This window comes from Stylophora pistillata, chromosome 14, assembly GCF_964205215.1.
Source record: "Stylophora pistillata chromosome 14, jaStyPist1.2, whole genome shotgun sequence".
Lineage (NCBI taxonomy): Eukaryota > Metazoa > Cnidaria > Anthozoa > Scleractinia > Pocilloporidae > Stylophora > Stylophora pistillata.
This window is the reverse complement of record NC_142532.1, coordinates 5,994,934-6,015,507: the sequence shown is the minus strand read 5'-3', so window position 1 is coordinate 6,015,507 and position 20,574 is coordinate 5,994,934. Positions and strand designations below refer to the sequence as shown.

Sequence of the window (20,574 nt, the reverse complement as noted above, 5' to 3'; positions counted from 1 at the left end):
AGCGTTGCGTGACATCCAAAAAAAAAAAAACGGCTGCGAGGAAGACTAGGTGACCCCATGATTTTTTTCAGTGATTGCTTTTGGCACTTGAAAAGGAATGCACAAAGATTTTTCAAAAATTCTACGGAGCGGAACTTCAGAAAATCTAGAAAAAAGGCAATTTTCAGACATCGCAAATTTCCTTCCGTAGAATTTTCTAGTTTTTTTTTTCTGAGGATTCTTTTCGACGTTGTTATGGTATTGGAACAATAAAAAGAAGGGGTCACCGGACTTGTTTTCATGCAATAGCTTTCGTGAGTTTAGCAATTTCCACGCGCGTTCTCGCGCATTTAAAAATCTGGATTCTATAAGATCGACATTTGCTCATGATCTGTCATAGCTACCGCTGACAACTGCGCGTGCTCGTGCGCGCGTCTACGATCTAATGTTTACAGACGTTTACTGCTAAGAAAATCATTAAACAGTTGTCAAAGATAGCCTCCCGGGCTCATCTTAAAAATCCTACACACAACTTCTGGCTATATCATATCACTTTCCTTTAAGTTTCAAAGTCCTCTTCCACTTCAGGTAGATTATCCTTCACTTGGTTTCTTTTTTCGCCGTCGCAAGACTTCATATCGGTTGAATATTTCTTTTAAATGCGAAGTAAAGCAACCTTTACTTCTCCGAAAATCGTCTTCTTTATCTTAGTTTCTATCTCCTGCATTTACAGTGGCCGCTCAACACATCAAATACAAGCTCTTAGGTAAACTTCTCACGTAAGCAGAAAAAATTCCTCGCGGCATCTTTGTTTTAAGGTGGCTCGTACCAGTTTCCTCGCGCGGGGAACAGGTCACTCTTGCGTGACGAGCGCGAGAGAAACGTGCGAAAGAAGCGCGAGATCAAAAGATGAAAATTCAAAACAAAGATGGCGGCGCGTGGAATTTTTTCTACTTTTGTGAGAAGTTTACCTAAGAGCTTGTATTTGATGTGTTGAGCGGCTACTATGAATGCAGGAGATAGAAACTAAGATAAAGGAGAGGATTTTTGAAGAAGTAAAGGTTGCTTCACTTCACATTTAAAAGAAATATTCAACCGATATGAAATCTTGCGACGGCGAAAAAAGAAGAACTCAAGTGAAGGATAATCTATCTAAAGTGGAAGAAGACTTTGAAACTTAAAGGAAAATAATACGATATAGCCAGAAGTCGTGTGTAGGATTTTTAAGATGAGCCCGGGAGGCTATCTTTGACAGCTGTTTAATGATTTTCTTAATTAGCAGTAAACTTCTGTAAACATCAGATCGTAGGCGCGCGCGCGAGAACACGCAATTGTCAGCGGTAGGTATAACAGATCATGAGCAAATGTCGATCTTATAGAATCCAGATTTTTAAATGCGCGAGAACGCGCGTGGAAATTGCTAAACTCACGAAAGCTATTGCATGAAAACAAGTCCGGTGACCCCTTCTTTTTATTGTTCCAATATGATAATAACGTCGAAAGGAATCATCAGAAAAAAACTAGAAAATTCTATGGAAGGAAATTTGCGATGTCTGAAAATTGCTTTTTTACTAGATTTTCTGAAATTCCGCTCCGTAGAATTTTTTAAAAATCTTTGTGCATTTTCCTTTTCAAGTGCCAAAAGCAATCACTGAAAAAAATCATGGGGTCACCGGGTTAGTTTTCGAATTATTTAAGCCACAAGCTAAAAAATGCGTCTGAATAAGCCTATGAAAGCGTTGCCATGGAAACTGCTAGTGACGAAATGACACCTATTTTTGGATAACCAATGATTATATAATTCAACCCCGTAAAAGTGTTTAACTGGCCTTGGTCAGTCTTTCTGTTGTATTCTTTCAAAGTTACAAACCATCAAAAAGACGAAAACCGGTACGAGCCACCTTAAATTACTCTCCAAGTCGAAATCGAAACTTTGTTAGCTAAGAAGGAAATTTCAGCTCTTCTCAGTGTACGACTCAACGATTAACTACAAAAGAAATGCCTCGGATCTGGAAAGATTACGCTATAGAAGCTTATCGAATCCATAATCTTCGTGTGCACGTTTACCTGTCACTATTAAAACTAATCTTTTCAATTCCTCGTTAAATCGTAAGATATACAAACCTTTGCAACTTTCGGAACCCTAGTCTTGGTTACAATCTGCTCCAACGATGCCATAATCCTTATTATACTTGAAATCAAGCTCAACAATCCACAAAATTTTTGCCTTTTACTTCAAACGGGCTTCAAACTACAACTCGTCCGACGTATTGAAAACATTTTAGTACCCTATCCTTTCAAAGGCCAGGCCCCTCGTCTTTGCGTGATAAACGACATTGATCCAGACCATGTGAGCCCGCAACTCTTGTTAAACATTATTAGTATAATTTCAGAGTTGAGCAAAGAGTTTCCAGCAATCTGATTGGTCGAGCGGTTCCATATATGACGCTATACAAACCGCTCCACGCGATTTATATAAAATGTTGAAATGAAATGTTAATAAATGTTACTACAATGTTATGAGTTTAAAAATTTCCCTGTTGTTCAGCTCTGAAATAATACTAGAACAATTATTCGCCTCAGGTTCGGTGAATATTGTCGAATAAACCCCTCGACTTCGTCTCGGGGATTATTCGACGATATTCACCTCGCCTTTCGTGAATAATTGTTAAATATAAGCAGTGGGTCAGCAGTGGGTACTTACGTAAAGAGTAAAGATGGCGTCAAATTTAATTAAGTCAATCTCCCGCGGATCCCGCGAAAATGAACTCTCATCCGATTCCTCCTGTACCATGGCTGAGTTATTTCACTTCGTATCTCGACGAGTATTCAGGTTATGTTTCTGACCAAGAAACACCTGATTTACTCGTAAGAGAGTCTGAAATGGCCACAAAGACAAAGTATTCGACATTCCGCGACACGGGTTCTTCAAACCGGTAAAGCGACGAGTTCTTTCGGATCAATTATCTTTTAATATAATCTTCCATGTCAGTTTTCAAACTACAAAAATAAATTTCAAATACTAAAGCAAAGCAACTCCTCACATATTTAACAGATTCTCAGAAAAAGAATCACAATGTACTCTGGCGTGATGTAAGAGAAACTAGTGGAGTGCCATTAGAATTTGACGGAATGCCATTTAAGATTCTGTCAGTTCGGATACTGGACTGTCGTGTCAGCATGGTCCGGACAGATGTAAGGCGTAGAAAATTAAAATTGCCGCAGAAAAGCAGGTAGGATGGGCTCTTTCGAGATGTTATTCTTAGGGCTGTTTGGGTAGTATTATTAGACAAGCGTGTGTGGAAGGAGGGCCCTTTTAAGAGGGTCTTGAAAAGGAGGGGGCATAAATCCCATTTTCCCAGTCCAAATCCTGTTACTCAGCCTATTGTTTTCCCGAAATTTCCAAAACCCCTGCCCAGTTCTCTTGTTTATTTCTTTGTGACTCCCAGTCCCAGTTACCCAAGTCCCAGTTACCCAAATCTCATTGTCCCAGTGAATATTTGCCCAAATCCCAGTTCTCATTTTACTCCTTTGGGACTCTCCACATGGTCCTGCTAGGAAAACTAAGGCACAGGAAAAATAAGAAAGCTGCCTCAGGTTGAGGTCGAATGGAATCCTAAGATTTTTTTTCCTTGGGTGTTCCTTGGCTGATTATTATCAGAGGGGTTGCCTGGGAGGGCATGAGGTGGAGTAGCAGTGATAGCATTAAACTTATGATGTCCACATGCTGGGTAAACAGTGTTCACATTTTCCTGTTACAGTAAATGTAGTAATGTCCCTAATGTAATTGTGCCATAAACTAGGGTGATAAAGAAGTTCATGAATACCAAAGAAAGAGGTTGTTCTTGGTACAGGACACCAAGACGTGCAATTGTTCAGCCAAGATCCACATAAGGGAAATGGTAAAATATCCTGAATATGAGGTAAAATAGAATTATTATTATTAAATATTATAATTTTCATTATTACTATTATCATTATTATTATTATTATTATTTATACATAATTTCAAGAATTTTATGTCAACAAGTAGAGGGCAGCATGCATTTGAGTAATAAACACTGCATAACGTATATGAGAACGATCCTTCGCAGTAAAGCACTATTTGAGCAATAGTGAAAATCAGACCTGAGAAAAATTTCAGGCCTGTACGGGACTCGAACCACTGACCTCTGCGATACTAGTGCAGCGCTCTACCAATTGAGCTAACAAGCCAACTGGGAGCAGGCCATCAAATTAACTCGGTATAAACCCGTAGATGATAAATCAAACAACAACAAACATATGAAACATATGTGTGAACTGCGGTTATGAGACGTATATGAGAACGATCCTTCGCAGTAAAGCACTATTTGAGCAATAGTGAAAATCAGACCTGAAAAAAATTTCAGGCCTGTACGGGACTCGAACCACTGACCTCTGCGATACTAGTGCAGCGCTCTACCAATTGAGCTAACAAGCCAACTGGGAGCAGGCCATCAAATTAATTCGATATAAACCCGTAGATGATAAATCAAACAACAACAAACATATGAAACATATGTGTGAACTGCGGTTATGAGACGTATATGAGAACGATCCTTCGCAGTAAAGCACTATTTGAGCAATAGTGAAAATCAGACCTGAAAAAAATTTCAGGCCTGATTCAAGCACTATTTGTTGCTCAAATAGTGCTTTACTGCGAAGGATCGTTCTCATATACGTCTCATAACCGCAGTTCACACATATGTTTCATATGTTTGTTGTTGTTTGATTTATCATCTACGGGTTTATATCGAATTAATTTGATGGCCTGCTCCCAGTTGGCTTGTTAGCTCAATCGGTAGAGCGCTGCACTAGTATCGCAGAGGTCAGTGGTTCGAGTCCCGTACAGGCCTGAAATTTTTTTCAGGTCTGATTTTCACTATTGCTCAAATAGTGCTTTACTGCGAAGGATCGTTCTCATATACGTCTCATAACCGCAGTTCACACATATGTTTCATATGTTTGTTGTTGTTTAAACACTGCATAAGTTTCCAACACATGATTTTGATGCTTTCTTCATAAATGGGGCACAGTGACATGCTTATTAAATCACTCTGACTTTTGCTTTCCAGATTGGGGCTGATTCTAAAGCCCGACGGGAGGCGGCATCAAAAAGGCTTCGAAGCGATTTGGAATCTGCCTCTGAAATGAATGTGGAAAGAAGGATCTACATTAAACTACCCAAACCAGAGGATCCTCAATCCCATCCAGTAGGGCCAGTACAGTACTTAAAATTATTAGTGTGACAAGTCTTGTCTTCATTGGATGAAGAATAACGAGCAGTTTGGTTTTATTTGCATTGTAAAGAAGATGCATGAGCTGGTCAGTGATGGTGTCGGTCGTGTCTCTGAGATGGAGAGACATCTGAACAGTTTTATAAAATGTCAGATGTTGAAGGGACAAGCAATGTAATCTGAATTTCAGCCGTCTCTTCCCTTTACCCCAAGGGGGCGCGGGAGAGAGACATCTGAATTCCGAGCGTTATAAATAGGGAGCTTAAGATACAGATATTAGGGACTTTAAGATACGGGGACGCGGACGCCTTGAAGTACGCGACCGTCGAAGAGAGCCTGGGTCGAGTGCACCGCGTTCGTGGTGGGAATATTAAGTTAAGGTTCGTCAGTTTGCGAGCGACGCGGCGATTTTTTCAAGTTTAATATGGCTTCTTTCAGGGAAACTCGAGAACTGCTGTGTTTAAGTCGTGCAATGGGCGTTATTACTGATGCGGAATTCTTGCTGCTTTATGAGGAGAGCAAGTCAGATAATTTGGACTTTCCTTACCAAGTGTATCCGAAATTTTCTTCGCCGGGACCAAAATGGAGCCGAGTGTTCAGCCAATTTAAGGGTGGAGAAGCATCACACATCTCGCCTTGAAGATGCACTGCAAATTCCTGCTATATTTGAATATGATTAAGGAACAGTATGTCATGGAACCGAGGGCCTTTGTATCCTTCTCAAGCGATTTGCCTACCCTTGTCGCTACTCTGACATGATCCCGATTTTACTTGGGCTTCGAAGCCATTCACGGCTAGATCCAATTGTAATTTATAACCGAGATCAGCAACTGAAAATTAAATCAGTCAATGTATGAGTAATTCACAGAACAGAGGTTTTTACCGAGATTGCTTAGAGTTAAATTTCTTGCCATTCTGCTGTGTTTTAAGGAGATTTGAGCCATTTTAGCACATTCTTACGGTGGCCCAGAAGGCTCAACGGAAACAAAAAATATACTGCAGCAAATAAAAAATATACTGCAGCAAATAAAAATATACTGCAGCAAATAAAAAAATCAGAACGCAAAGAAAAAAAGTACCGCAGCAAATAAAAAAATGCATTGCAAACAAAAAATACTGTAGCAAATAAAATACGCAACGCAAACTAAAAAAAAAGAAAACGCAAACAAAAAAAATTGGAACGCAACGCCAAGGAAGACTGGGTAATAGTTTTTAGTTTCCCGCCAAAACAGCATGAACTGGAACTCGCTTTTGGCTATGGACGAAAGCGATCTGCGTAGGATTATAGAAGATTACTTTCATCAAGGGTATGAAAATAGAGTTATTATCGAAATTTTTAAGGAGCAGCATGGTACTGTCGTAAGTTCGCTGCAAAACATGGTTTCGGAAAGGTGAACAAGCAAAGGATGGAACGAGTGTTGGCGGGAAACTAAGAACTATTACCCAGTCTTCCTTGGCGTTGCGTTCCAATTTTTTTTATTTGCGTTTTCTTTTTTTTTTGTTTGCGTTGCATATTTTATTTGCTGCAGTATTTTTTGTTTGCGTTGCATTTTTTATTTGCTGCGGTACTTTTTTTCTTTGCGTTTTGATTTTTGTATTTGCTGCAGTATAATTTTTAGTTGCTGCAGTATATTTTTTATTTGCTGCAGTATATTTTTTATTTGCTGCAGCATATTTTTTGTTTGCGTTGAGCCTTCTGGGCCACCGTACATTTTGGTCTAGGTTGTACTGACACTACAGTGTTATATTTACACTGCTGTTTGTGATTATGACTCAGCAACCGACTTTTTAAATAAAAAATAACAAAGAAGATTCTTAAACATCCAAAATAAACACAGGTACTGTTAATTAAAAGGTCTGTAGAAACCGAAAAGACCACCAATTTACTCACGTTTTATCAGCGACGCGAAAAGCCTTCCAGCGACGTCCGTCGCCAGCAACAACGCAGCACATCTGACTTTTGGTCATGCGCAATGAAGCTCTCAGCTGTTATTTTACTTAATAATAACTTTTTTTATCCTGGTAAGAAACCGGTCAGTCAATCAAGATATAGATCGACTGGTATTAATCGGGGACCAGTTAAAAAGAATTACAAGCAATAAGAATTACAATTACAAATCTAAAATGTATAAATTATATGTAAAATTTACATTTAACTTGTACAAATATGATTTACGCTGTCCGTGTTTACGAGGTAAGTGAAAGTTCTGCCTTTAAATTGTGCGAGTGTTGTGAGCTCGCGAATCTCTCTTGGCAGTTTGTTCCAGGCACTCGCAGCCGAAAACTTAAACGAGGTCTGTCCACATTTGGTCTTGTGGTAGATCTAATAATGTTGGATCTCTAAAGGCTCGACAGTGTCTCTGTGATCGTTTCACTAAGTACCCTGTCAACTGCTTAGGGCAGTTGATGTTGTTAATTATCTTGTAAACATACTGTAGCTTGATGAAAAGGCGTCTAATGTGAAGTGATAATAGTTGTAATTTGGCGCGCATCTCCTGAGTACATGTCTTACGGTCAGCATGCAATATTATTCGCATTGCTTGGTTTTGCAGGCGCTCTAAACGTTGGGCATTCTCTTTGCTACATTCGCCCCATACAACACAACCATAGTCTAACAAAGGTAATACAGTCTGCTTGTAGATTCTGAGCAAAATATCGCGACTAAGAAAGGATGAAATTCTGTTAAGCATTTTTAGTTTAGGGTAAACCCTAGATTAGGCTACATGTTTGCTCCATGTCAGACAATAATCGAGGTAAATTCCTAAGTACTTAAAGTAATCTGACTGTTTCATTGGTTTTCCATTGAGGATAATCTGTAACGCTTGGGTGTTTTTAACAGCGTGCTTTGATCCAATCAACATAGCCTTGCATTTCTTGTGATTACTGATTAAACCGTTCTGATTCCACCATGTTGCAGTACTTTCTAGATCTTTGTTGACACGTTTTTCTGCAGCACTTACATCTTTACTTCCGGTTCTCTTTCGCGACGTCCGCGTTCCTTTATCTTAAAGTCCCTATTTTCGGGGCGACGGCGACGTGACAACCCAGGTAGACTGGGTCAGAGGTTGCCGTTTTCGCGCCATAATTTAATTTGTTAAGATTCTGATGACGACCGGCCTTTGCGACTTTTGCGGCTTCGTCGAGTTTATTTGTTGCCCTTTACAAATTAAGGCGTTTTTGTCGTAGCATGGCTACGTTTGAAGAATTCCGCCATCTCCTCGTCCTTTACTACGACGCTAAAAAATGTGTCAAGCTAGTTCGTCCATTGCATTGTGCTGAAAAAAAGGAGTCGGAGTTAGAATTAATTTGGAAACAAGAATTAAAGACACTTTTCATAGAGCTACATTATGATCAGAACATCAATGTCCTTTGGCTTTAAGATCTTATTATTTGAAATATGAGAGATGCACAAACAGCAACAGCTCGTTCTAATATCAATCGGAGTCGTTACAAGAATTCAGTTCCACTGAATTAATAAAGTTAGATGCCTTCAGAGATACTCAACTTACAGGAGCTCCTACACTACCGAAGAAGTCAGCCTTTAGCTACATAAGGAAAGTCCAATGCGATAAGAACTTTATTTAAGTAGATGACGTTTCAGTCCAAGACTACGCACTAAGCTAAAAAAACCTCCATAGATCTGAGGTGTACGTTTGCGAGGTGCATCTACGAATTGATAAAGGGAGTGGCAGCAAGAAAAAGAGTCCTAAAGTGCTTACGTCACGTTTCCATAGCACCGGAATTCTGTGGTCTAAACAAACCAATATGGCGTCCCTAGCGTGACACATTGTCGTTGATCTCGAACACTTCAAGAGCTATAATAGCGCATTTTATCCTCCAATAATAAAAATAAGATAAAGAGAATCAAGATAACCTTTGGCCTTACTATCGAAGAGTATAATAAGCGGACAAAAGCAACTGGTGAGCAATAATTCGAGTCAAAACGCCACGGAGACGAAGTTTGCGATGGGCCAGTGTTTTCATCCAGATTGCAATCACACATCTGAAAGCCACTGCTGCCGATTCTTTTCGTTTCCAGACCAGAAAAAACATAAAACACTCTATGATAAGTGGATATCATTTGTAAGGTGAGTATTTTTCGAAAAATATATATTTCGATGCTGTACCATCGATTAGAAATAGCTGTTTTTTTTTTTATCTCAAACTGATTCACGATTAGCTGTTTCTCTTTCTTGTCTTATTTGTTTTCTCGCGGCTTTGCCTTTCCTTGTCTTCAGTCTTGATCTAAGATTATTTAGTTACTAAAAAACTATATGATAGTTGTGAGTATCAAAGCTTTTACACTAACTAGTATTAAGTAACAAGCTCAGAGAAATACTCGCTTCGCATCCACGTCTTAGACTACAAGGTTAAGCATGTGACCAACTAAACTTTGGGTTTTTTAAGCGCAAGTATAGTAACTGCTTCTGTCTTTTTCTGTTATAGGAGAGGAGATAGAAAGCCCAGCAAACATTCGCGACTTTGCAGTTGTCACTTTAAAGATGGGCGAAAAGAAAATATGCCAACCATCAGTGACAGAAACAGGCACAAGCTATTTGATAGTTTGGACTTGCTGCCAGGTACAGGACCAACACCTCCCAGTACACCTACCCCCAAGAAAAAACGGAAAGTGTCTGCCGAGCCCACGAAATTACCAACTGTAGCATCTGTGCTTGAAGAGATTAAAGAGAACTCTGAACCATGTTCCACTGAATGCACACAAGAGGAAAAGACAAGTTCCAAAGAAGCTCTGCTGTCAATAGAGCTTGATATGACTTCAACAGAACTTGCTAAACACAAGGAAGTGTCAAGTTACTATAGTGCACACTACTCTGCTAAGAGCTTGAGCCCTGAGGTGATACGGATGGAGACAGGTCTACCCACTAAGGATGTTTTTGATATTGTTGTGGGATATGTTTCAAGATTCAAGGGTGAAATAAACTATTATGCTGGATGGAAGGTTGAGGCGATCACACTTGAGGACCAGATATTTATCACTCTGATGAAACTGAAACAAAATTGTACCAATCTACATTTAGCCCAGTTGTTTTCATGCAGTGTTGCAACTGTTGCTAACATAGTACTAACTTTTGTCCATGTTCTGCATTCTCTCCTGTTCAAAGACATCATGACAACTGTGCCATCTAGAGAAAAGAACAAGATGTGTTTGCCATCTTCTTTCACTGAGTACAGCAGTTGCCGCATTGTGATTGATTGTACAGACATTGAAATTGCTGCACCTAAGCTCATGTCCCAGCAGAATGCTACATATTCCAGCTACAGGGGAATGAACTCTTTCAAAGTCATTATAGGGGTTGCCCCAAATGGAGTTATAACCTATGTTAGTGATCTTTTTCCTGGCTCAGTCAGTGACAAGGTCATGGTTAAAGAGTCTGGGTTTTGTAAACATTTGAGTGCTGGTGATCTTGTTCTGGCAGACAAAGGTTTTCTCATCAGCGATGTAGTTCCAAGAGGTGTTTCAGTGAACATACCACCATTTCTCAACAATGGAAAGTTTACAGAGAGTGAGGCAAGGGCGACAAAATCAACAGCTCGATGTCGCATCCACGTAGAGCGTGCAAATGCAAGACTTAAGAGTTTTCGCATCCTTGGCTTCATCCCAGCATTTTTGAGGGGCCATGCTGACAAGCTATGCCAACTGTGCTCAGCTCTTGTTAATTTGCAGTATCCATTGATCAAGGATAGCTGCAAAGACTTTGAATTTGACTGAATAGAACTTTTTTTCAACTAAATTATAGTACAATGAGTTTTTAATATAATTTTTGTATTACTAGAAGCCCTACTGTAACAGATCAAATGGTATTGACATAGCTTTGGTCAAAAATATGATGTGGTCAGTTTTACATTTTTCTGATATTCATCTCCTTTATGTTCATTAATACAAACTACCATGTGTTCTGTGAAAATAGATTATAATGAAAACCAGTGACATTCTTAAATTGTCATTTCAACTAAATCCAGGTCAGGGGCATGTGACCAGTATGGAATTCTTTCGTCCAGTAGTTCCAAGTGTGAAAGTCGTGCTGGCTTAAAGGTTTTACTTTTGTGTCTGTGAAGCTGGGAGCCTGAGTCCAGGTGTATAAAACTAAAGCCACACTTCAATTAGCTTAAGGGATGGTGAGAGGTAGTCAGAAAAAATAACCTGTGCTGCATGGATTTTGTTTTGGCTCTCTCCCCTTCCCTTTGCATTGCTATGCAAGCCTACTTAAGTGTGGCATAAGTTTTATGTACCTGGGCCCTGTTGAGTAACCAGGATAAGTGTTACCAGCTACCAGTAGCCATTGGTTGCAAAAAAAAAATTGTTTAAGCTTGCTTTCAGGAAGAATGTAATTTATTATTAAGTTACTATGCTAAATGGAAAAATGTGGGTTCTTTATCTTGTGTCTCTATCTGAGTGTAGAATATGTAATGTTATATTAAGAAATTAATGTATGAAATTTAAAAAAATACCTTTTAACATTAGCTACTGCCTATTTACATTAGCTCCCACTCCCCCCCCCCCCCCCACTCTGTTTATGTCCAGCATCTGTGCACCACTTTTCAAAGTTCTCCCTCGGTAATCTTTGGGAATAGTTGATGAAAGTAAAAATCACTCAAGATAGTAATATTGTGCTCCCAAGATTCATCTCGTTCAATCTTGATAACCACACTATCCTTTGTGGTCCATACAACAAAGTAGCAGAATTTGCGCTTTGTCAGGAACATCTGGCCTTGACACTGATGCCAGTAAACATGTGTGGTAGACAGCGTATAATTCCCTTCCTTCTCCTCCAAGTAAAAGTCTTTGTGCCCACAAGCTTCCTTGATTGTCGCATTTCGATGTGTGTAGGGGCACTTACACTCAATCACCGAGTCGTCTCCCACAAGTCCATCAGTGGAAGCACCCAGAACTCCCGACTCGTGTAGCCAAAGGCCGGTCTGTACAGGTGTAAAGTTTGTGATGTTGGTGAAGGATTTCAGGGCCTCAGTCTCATTGTCCTGTCTCCATGCAATTGCTTTAACTCCACTGAAGTTGTATTCCCCAAGTAGTCGCTTGATAAGAGACGGTGTAACTCTTTTTTCCTGGAGGACGGAGCCAAAATTACTGGCAGTCAGGCGGCCTCTACGAGCTTGGTGCCATGCAGGGCTGTTTCGCTGGCCAGCCGTGAGGGTGCTCACAACATTTATGGTTCTCTCCTCTACTTTGGCATTCTCAATCAAGTACTCTAATTGTTTTTCCTTCGTAGATGCCATAAGGAAACCTTCTGAGTAAATGATATCCTCAATCGTCTTGATCGGGAGAGGGGTAACAGGTTGTGGTTCGGGACTCAAGATCCAGCAGGTCCCTGTAAATTTGCCATAGCGCTTTAGTTCGCTGTACAGCCACATCCGATCTTCTCGGCTAGGATCGCGCGCCAAAGGGCTGTAATCCTTCTTCTTCGGTGGCGCTGGAAACATCTGGCTTGCAGACTGTACGCTTTCTGCCTTTCGCTTTCGTTTCCATTGGCATTCCAGGTCCGTCCTGCTAAGGTTATGGATGCCATAAATAAATATGGCCGCCGCGTGACTGCACTTGAACTCGCCGCGAGGACACTCGCATTCTGTGTTTTTTATTTCAAGGTTTTCATCGAGATAAATCTGATAAAAAGATAATTCGAAACAGACACGTAAGTTGCAATATATATTCCGCAATATAAACATTAAATTGGAGGTGAAATCGGGGTTGGGAGTTCTTCCCATGTTGTGATCCCAAATTGGCAACTTACTGTGACTTTGTAGTCCTTATTTTTCATGCTTGCTTGGACTTCACCTTTGATGACTCCCCTGGAATAAATAAAGCTTTGGACATGGTCGGATTTGAAGTGGTTTTCTCCGCGATCAAGCGATTTCCGCTCTCCAGAAAAGAAAGAAACGAGTGAGCATATCGATAAAGACGCCATGTTTGAAGTATGAGTTTAAACTGTTTAGACCAGAAAAAAAATGCTGTCATGGCAACGTGACGTCACACTTTAGGACTCTTAAAGAGAAAACAAAAGGTCTCTCGAGTTGGCCGAGACATCGTGTGATGACTTGTGAGAAATGTGACAAAATTGGCAGTATATTAAAAAAAACAAACCAGATCAACTCACGTTTTCACCACGACGGCAAACTCACTGATCTCACGTCGCCGACGTGAGGGCGACGGCGGGGCCGCATGCGCAGTCAATTTCACTCCAATCTTAATCGGTCTCCACGTCGCCGTCGCCCCGAAAACGTCTGTATCTTAAGCTCCCTAGTGTCGTCCGGTGACGCATGACGCCACATACCAATTTATGCATTTTGTATAAATTAAATTTTTTAAACAAGATGGTGGCCACGAGTCATGAAAACGTGACCGAACAGATGCATATGTATGAGGTGTTCTGTGTTTTGTGTGCCGTGAAGTTTGACGATAAAGCATCCAGAATTAATGTAAGGGGTCGCTCTTCTTTTCCAATTGAAAGTGAATTACGGAAGTTGCCTCTAAAACTTGCAATCGACGACAACACTCGTTTGTGTTTTCCCTTTCTGCGCAAGCTAAAGAAGAAAAAGTCCTTAGAGGAAAATCTCGCCGCAGCATCGGAAGAGATTGTGCGAAACTATGGAATGGATATGAAACCCGCGGAATTTGTGCCTTCATTTGTTAGCACACCTACGAAATCGGCGCAAACATCGATCGTTGGACCTACCACTTGTATTTCTTTAGCTCCACGAACGTTTTTGCAATCTCAGCCAATACCTCAACACAAAAAAGACACTGAACCTGGTGTCACGGAAGGCTATTGGATTTTTTCTTATTTTCTTAATATTCCTTTCTAGAAATTTTATTTCGCTCGATGAAAAACTTGCTTGCTTTCATGCTCTAACCGGTTTCATAATTAAACTGGAATTAACAATTGAAATTGAAACGTTAAGATCATGTTAATTTGAGTTGTATTCAATCTTACATATCTTTAAATAAAACATAGGAAAATTGCGAGTGACAGTAGTGATATGTTGCGATTCATCAACTATATTCCTTTAATACTAAGTTCATTTCATTGATCAAAGATACCAAAGGTGAAATCACCAACACGATGCCACTTCGAATATTGCCATTCTGATAATGCCTTCTCGACATCTCTTCCGCAACCAGAGATGGCAGTTGAAATATTAGACTTTTGCCAAAGCCCGTAGGAAGATTGACAAAAACATCCTTTCCAGAAAGAAGATAAAACAAAGCTATCTTCTGTTCATTCTTCAACTCTTTTAAGCCAAAACGCGGTAAAACACTCTGCAAACTTGTCTCGAATATTGCTTCAAATTCGTCCCGCGTGTCCGCCGCCATTGTTTACACTTCTTGACGCGTTTAACCAATAATAACTTCTTAATACACTTCTTGGCGCGTTTAACCAATAATAAAAGGTTATCTAATTCAAACCAATCAAAAACTACCTACCATATCTAAAGTAGTAAGTGACGTCACTGGACGACATTATAACGCTCGGAATTCAGACGTCTCTTTCCCGCGACCCCCCTTGGGGTATAGAGTTTGAGCATTGACCCTCGATTCTACTATGTCTTCTTCTCACGGTGTTCGAATGCTCATAAAAAAAAAATTATATTTCATTCGAATTGAGTGCTGTTTTTATCAACTCTCGCCCTTTCAGCCGCACAAGGTTCTTCTGTTGCAAACACCATAGAGTTGTGACTTAATACAAACGGAACCCTCGCCGAGTCAAGGTAAGCCTTCGATGTTTAAATATGATTTCATCTTAAAGAGGGAACAATGAGGCAAAATCTATGAAACATTACACTTTCGTGGGCTAGGAAAAATGCAGTTTTTTTTTCTAGTCTTCTCATTAAACATGTCGTCAAGTCCAATTTAAAGAATCTGTTTTGTCATTTAATCCCGTGGGTTGATGACAGATCACCAAAATCGTTGGGCCGTTTTTCCTCTAGAGTACTAACCAAAACCGCAGTTTTAAGTAAGCAGTGGGCCTCCAGGATTTTCTTTAAAAGGGTTAACTCAATTTAATATAAGTCCTTCAACCCTCAGCTTAGCACAACGAACCACAAAGGCCACATTATCATTCGATGCAAGAATTAGCTACAAGTGTCATCAATCGGTACAAGAGAAGGCCGTTTTACAGGACCATATTGGGTTAATTAGGATAATTAGGTTGACTATTTAAATACATGACCACATCAGCTCCGCTGTAATTTTATATCGTGTTTAAATAAACGTGGTTGTTGTGAAACTATTTTCACAATAGGAGACAGTGGTCCATAGAGACTCAGCAAACCGCAAAGCTGTGTTCCTTACAAGGACATTTTCCTGGTATCCGAAAGAGACAATCACTGTATAAAAGCATTTGATTCTTCGGGAACGTTCTTGTAAAAGTTCAGCGAAAAAGGGAATCAAGACGGACAGTTCAACACACCTCGTCGCATGTGTTTAGACAGCTCTACTAATCTTCTTCTTTGTGACCTTAAAAATAGCAAAGTTCAGCAATTTTCTATAGACGGTCGCTTTATAGGCAAAACAAGCGTTCCTCTACAAGGTCCACTTCGAATTGTTACAGCACCAAATGGGCGTATACAAGTCTTACATAACAGCTAAGAAAATCTACATACTGAAGTAAATGTGTTGTTACTCTAGGAATCATTCAATTGGAAACTAAATTAAATTCTTTTTCTTTTCAAGCAAAAATTTCGCAGCAGGTGGCGAAAAAGCTCCCCTTTTCAATGCTTCTTGTATATATAAATCACAAATTTTTGAAGTCAGTGATGTGCCTTGTAGCAGTCTCCTGTTTTTTCACAAACTAAATTAAAATGGGATTTGCTTCACAGTACATGTACATGATAACATTATTTGATTGGAAGTTGTAAAGAAAGCATGGTCACGTGACTTCACCTTTCGACTCTCAAGATCCAATTATAAATTCTCCCCACTGACTGCTATGCATGTCTTTGCAAATTAGACAAAATAACTTGGTTTTATATCAAAATAAGACCCATCAGCTGATAAGACTGTGTTATTATAACCTGTTTTCAAGATAACGTAATGGAATCGCAAGGAGATAAAGTGATATGTGAACCACCTCTTGAAGTTTAAGGATGAAGGCACTGAAATTGAGAACTACAATTCTCAGTTCCTATCCATCCACTCTGGCACTCGCTGAGATTTGTTTCTGATTTGTTTCGTGATCAGTAGTCCTTTTTACAGTTGTGGGCTTGGTGGCCAAGCCTTTGAACAGGAGTGAGGCTAAGGGTGACCTTGTTATAATAGAGATGTTGCTGCTTTTCAAATACAAAGTTCTTTGTTATCATGCTGACTAGATACAGGTCTCTATCACAACTATCAAAAATAACTTACTCTTTTGTGCTTGTGTTGCGAGCAAAATGAAGGCTTCAGTAAGGCTTCGCGATCTTCTGTTTCAAGGAGACCAAGCAAGCTGTTATGATAAAAGCTGGTGGGCAAATGGTCGAAGCGATTGTCTTCTGGTAAATTGATTTCCGCTTGACACTTGGGGCATCGGAATTTCCCTTGTCTGCGGCTTTTTCTTTCATGCTCCTCCAAAACACTTACAGCAAAATGTGTGGAAGCATGATACTATTTTCGGATCTGTGTAGGTATCGAGACAAATTGAGCATGTTACTTGTTTCTTGAGGTTTTCCGTGAGGGTTTCCATCACGATACATTAAAATACAGATTATACAAGCGACGGATACAAATAGACCGTTGTGAGATCTATAATATGTTTTGGAATAATATGTTTTGGTTCAGAAAGCGACCATCTACACTAATTTGCTGACAGAATTCTATTAAAACAAAATAAAATATTTCTTGGAGTCATTCTTACACATGCTATGGGTCTGCTGAAGTGTCCATAATGATTCCCTTGTTTTCCAAACTTGGTTTAGAAAGTTCCATCGTGATGAAATGCCTTATTTTATGGTTTGATTTAAAAATTCAGACAGGCTGAAAATCAATTTAGTCATGAGTACTAAAAACTGCATACAATCAGTAAAAGTCATGTAATTAACATATTTTTATTCATTCAAACTAAAACTCTACCAAATAAGTGAAATGTCTTTGCTAACTAGAATTATGAAGACAGGATGTACAGTGTATCAATAGTCCTTTTTACAGTTGTGGACTGGGTGGCCAAGCCTTTGAACAGGAGTGAGGCTAAGGGTGACCTTGTTATGATAGAGATGTTGCAGGTTTTCAAATGCAAATTACTTTGTTATCATGCTAACTGGATACAGGTCTCTATCACAACAGGGTCACCCTTAGCCTCACTCCTGTTCAAAGGTTTGGCCGCCAAGCCCACAACTGTAAAAGGGAATATTGGAGTCTCTGGTGAAACAAGTGAATCAAGCAGCTAGGTTGGCGGAGAATCTGGTACAGAGAAGCTCAGGCTTCGATATCATACAGACCAAGACAACTTTGAGGAACGAATTTGAAGAGCTTCGTGGAGTTGAAGTTCCACAACATGCCCAGACTACATTTGTCAAATTTACCACTGCATTACAATAAGAATTGAAACTGGGATTTATTCAACTCACCGAGGAACCAGTAAACGCAGCTAAATAAACTCTGGGAGGACTGGATAAAAGATTTTAGGCTGGTGTACATGCACAGTCTACGTTATATCCAAAAACTTCTGGAGGAGAGATTAGTTACCAGGCTGATCTTAAAGATCAAGTTGAGTTGCTGATAGAACACGCTAAAGATGTAACAAACGTTCTTGTCCAAGAAAAAGAAGACGGCAATCTTGGGTTGAAGTTCACACCCAAAAGGCCTGGCGGCTACAGTGCTAATATGAAGATTAATGGCGAAAGCTTGCGACCTGTCAGTTCACTTTCCCAGTCAAAGAACGTGAACTTGTAGTAGTCGGTGAGTTGGACTTGAAGTTTATCCAAGAGCAGGAGTTGCAAGAACCAACTGGAATTGCGGTAAACAGGCAAGGAGACATGGTTGTTGTAGATAATCTTGGACACTGTGTTTTTGTATTAAATAAAGAAGGAAACTGTTTGAGACAAATTGGAAAAGAAGGAACAGGTCCTAGACAATTTAAGTATCCAACCGCGGTGTCGTTTTTTAACGAGAACGAAATTATTGTCGCAGATACACTGAATCGCAGAATTCGACTTATCAATATACAGAGTGGTACTGTTGTAAACGTCTTTGGACAAATAGGTGAGGGAAAAGGACACTTTAAGATTCCAGTTAGTCTTTGCCTTCACGAGACAGAACGTATTGTTGTCACTGAATTCGAAAATCATAAGATAAGATAATTTATTTAACGTCAAAAAATACACAGGGGGTGGTCTCCCAATCCCCCGAGCCAGAGGCTCATGATAAATGTGTTTGACAATATAAAAGAAAGCTAAAATTGTAATAGCACCGATTAAATTAGAAATAATGTATAGCTAAAAAAAAAAAAGAAAAAACAAGGAAAAAAAAAAAAACAATCAAAGGCAACCACTGCATTAACAGCCGATAAAATTTAACTTAGTTAAAAGTCTCCGGAAGGATGATGCATTAGATGCATTTTCTACAGCAGCTGGTAACTGGTTCTAAATATGTGAGATCATATACGCGTATGAGCCATGAAGGAATCTGCTATTATATGAAGTTTGTACTACGTTTAGACCACTACTTCTAAGATTATATGTTGTAACTCGGGGTTTAAATAAATCGGCTTTATAGTCTGGACCATTCTCCCTAAAACATTTAAAAAATATTATTACACGACTCGGGCAGTTAGAGGGCCAATAACTAAAATCAACCAATGAAAATGTTCTATTGCCGGTCAATATTCTCTCAGTATTGGACCGGGCACTGTCCCGAATGATACCGCACTTGTGTCCCTTTAAACTTCAGTCGTATAATAAATCTCTTCTTAACCAAGCTTACTCGGGACCGTACTGGAAGAATATCGGCCCTCGGTCTTTTTTGAACGGACCGAGCGCAGCGAGGTCCGTACTGTCAAGACCTCGGGCCGATTTTCTCCTAGTACGGCCCTCGCGCTTGGTTAATAAGATATATTTATCAAAGATTGTTCAATGCGTCTATGTTCTAAAGTATATATGTTTACCATCCTTAGGATTGATTCATAATCAGCACTTTTTCCCAAATTCGTTATAGTTCGTAGACCATAATAGTTGGCATCTTTCAGTTTCTTGTTAAGTGTTTCACCTATACCCATAAATAAAGAGTTGCAGTATTCAAAATGTGATAATGCAAAACTCTTGTCAAGAAGTAATATGGTATTTGCCGGTACTAAGCGCTTAAGGCGGCGAAGTGCGCCTATCTTAGAATGTACTTTCTTTAACATGATATTTATATGTTCCTTAAAAGATAATTTGTTATCTAAACATATTCCAAGGATCTTTAGGTGGTCTTTAATATCGACGGGAGCGCCGGCAAACTCCAGGTCATATCGATGGGATAAGTTTCCAAGGATCATCGCGCTTGGGTCTTGTCCTCGTTGACCTGTAGATAGTTAGAGACAAACCAGGAAGATAGTCTTCCCATGTCTTGGTTTAATATGTGTTGAAGAATAATTGGGCTATGATTGGCCGTATATTGAGTTGCATCGTCTGCATAGAGGCGGAGGGAAGAAACGGTGACGGTTTCGTTTATGTCGTTCATAGAGATGTTAAATACTAAGGGACTAAGGAGACTTCCATGTGGAACGCCACATCGTACCGGTGACCAGCTAGAGCACCGATTGTTGCATAGAGTTCAAGTTATGTCAAAAGAGGGCGAAACTATATTCACAATAGGAGAAAGTGGTCCAGAGAGACTCAGCAAACCACACAGCTGCATTCCTTACAGAAACATTTTCCTAATATCCGAAAACATGGTTCATACAGACGTGAGACCTTTCTTTTCAAGGACTTATTTTCAACTCAATTTGACGTACATGTAATCAACCCCTCAATTCAAATAACTTTTTATATGGGATGTTCTGCAAAGAAACGTGCAATAAAAACAAGAAACTGCCATTAATGTGGTACAGGAAATAAAATCACAAACTTCAGAAAATGTTTGGATTGTGTCTATTCTTTAAACTTTTCCAGTTTGGAAATGAAGCTTGTATCTAAGTCAGTTCGTTCTTGAATTTTGTCCTTGGCTGTTTTTTGAAGTTAATTGGCTTGGGTCACAAAGGTCAACTTCCCTGTGGATTCTGCTTTTAAGCAAAGTTCATCTGCTGTTTCATTAATAGACTTTATATCAGAATCCACTCTTCTCTTCTTCTTTTTAATCTCGTCAATTTCCTCTAGTAAAGACTTTCGTTTTGACTGTTCCTGATGGGTTTTC

General features: G+C 39.6%; 2 protein-coding genes and 1 pseudogene across 2 annotated transcripts; 2 read left to right on the top strand and 1 right to left on the bottom strand.

The window, feature by feature from the left end:
- The window catches only part of LOC148716243 (uncharacterized), a 93,517-nt pseudogene extending 77,637 nt beyond the window's left edge, over window positions 1-15,880 (top strand).
- Window positions 9,161-11,720, top strand: LOC148716245 (uncharacterized). Its single transcript, XM_088744270.1, has 2 exons — window positions 9,161-9,325; window positions 9,684-11,720. Exons 1-2 carry the CDS (start codon window positions 9,204-9,206, stop codon window positions 10,966-10,968), a joined length of 1,407 nt encoding a protein of 468 aa, XP_088600396.1. The 5' UTR covers window positions 9,161-9,203; the 3' UTR covers window positions 10,969-11,720.
- On the bottom strand, window positions 11,742-13,246 carry LOC148716244 (uncharacterized). The gene is made up of 2 exons (XM_088744274.1): window positions 13,004-13,246; window positions 11,742-12,875 (listed from the first exon to the last, which is right to left on the bottom strand). Exons 1-2 carry the CDS (start codon window positions 13,175-13,177, stop codon window positions 11,799-11,801), a joined length of 1,251 nt encoding a protein of 416 aa, XP_088600400.1. The 5' UTR covers window positions 13,178-13,246; the 3' UTR covers window positions 11,742-11,798.
- Window positions 15,881-20,574: the final 4,694 nt, after the last annotated feature.

Excerpts from the sequence above, each read along its gene's own strand:
- LOC148716245 (XM_088744270.1), top strand. The coding sequence starts at position 9,204 with ATGGGCCAGTGTTTTCATCCAGATTGCAATCACACATCTGAAAGCCAC. Across the intron at positions 9,326-9,683 it reads AAGTGGATATCATTTGTAAG|GAGAGGAGATAGAAAGCCCA; the intron begins GTGAGTATTTTT and ends TTTCTGTTATAG.
- LOC148716244 (XM_088744274.1), bottom strand. The coding sequence starts at position 13,177 with ATGGCGTCTTTATCGATATGCTCACTCGTTTCTTTCTTTTCTGGAGAG. Across the intron at positions 12,876-13,003 it reads ATAAGGACTACAAAGTCACA|ATTTATCTCGATGAAAACCT; the intron begins GTAAGTTGCCAA and ends TCTTTTTATCAG.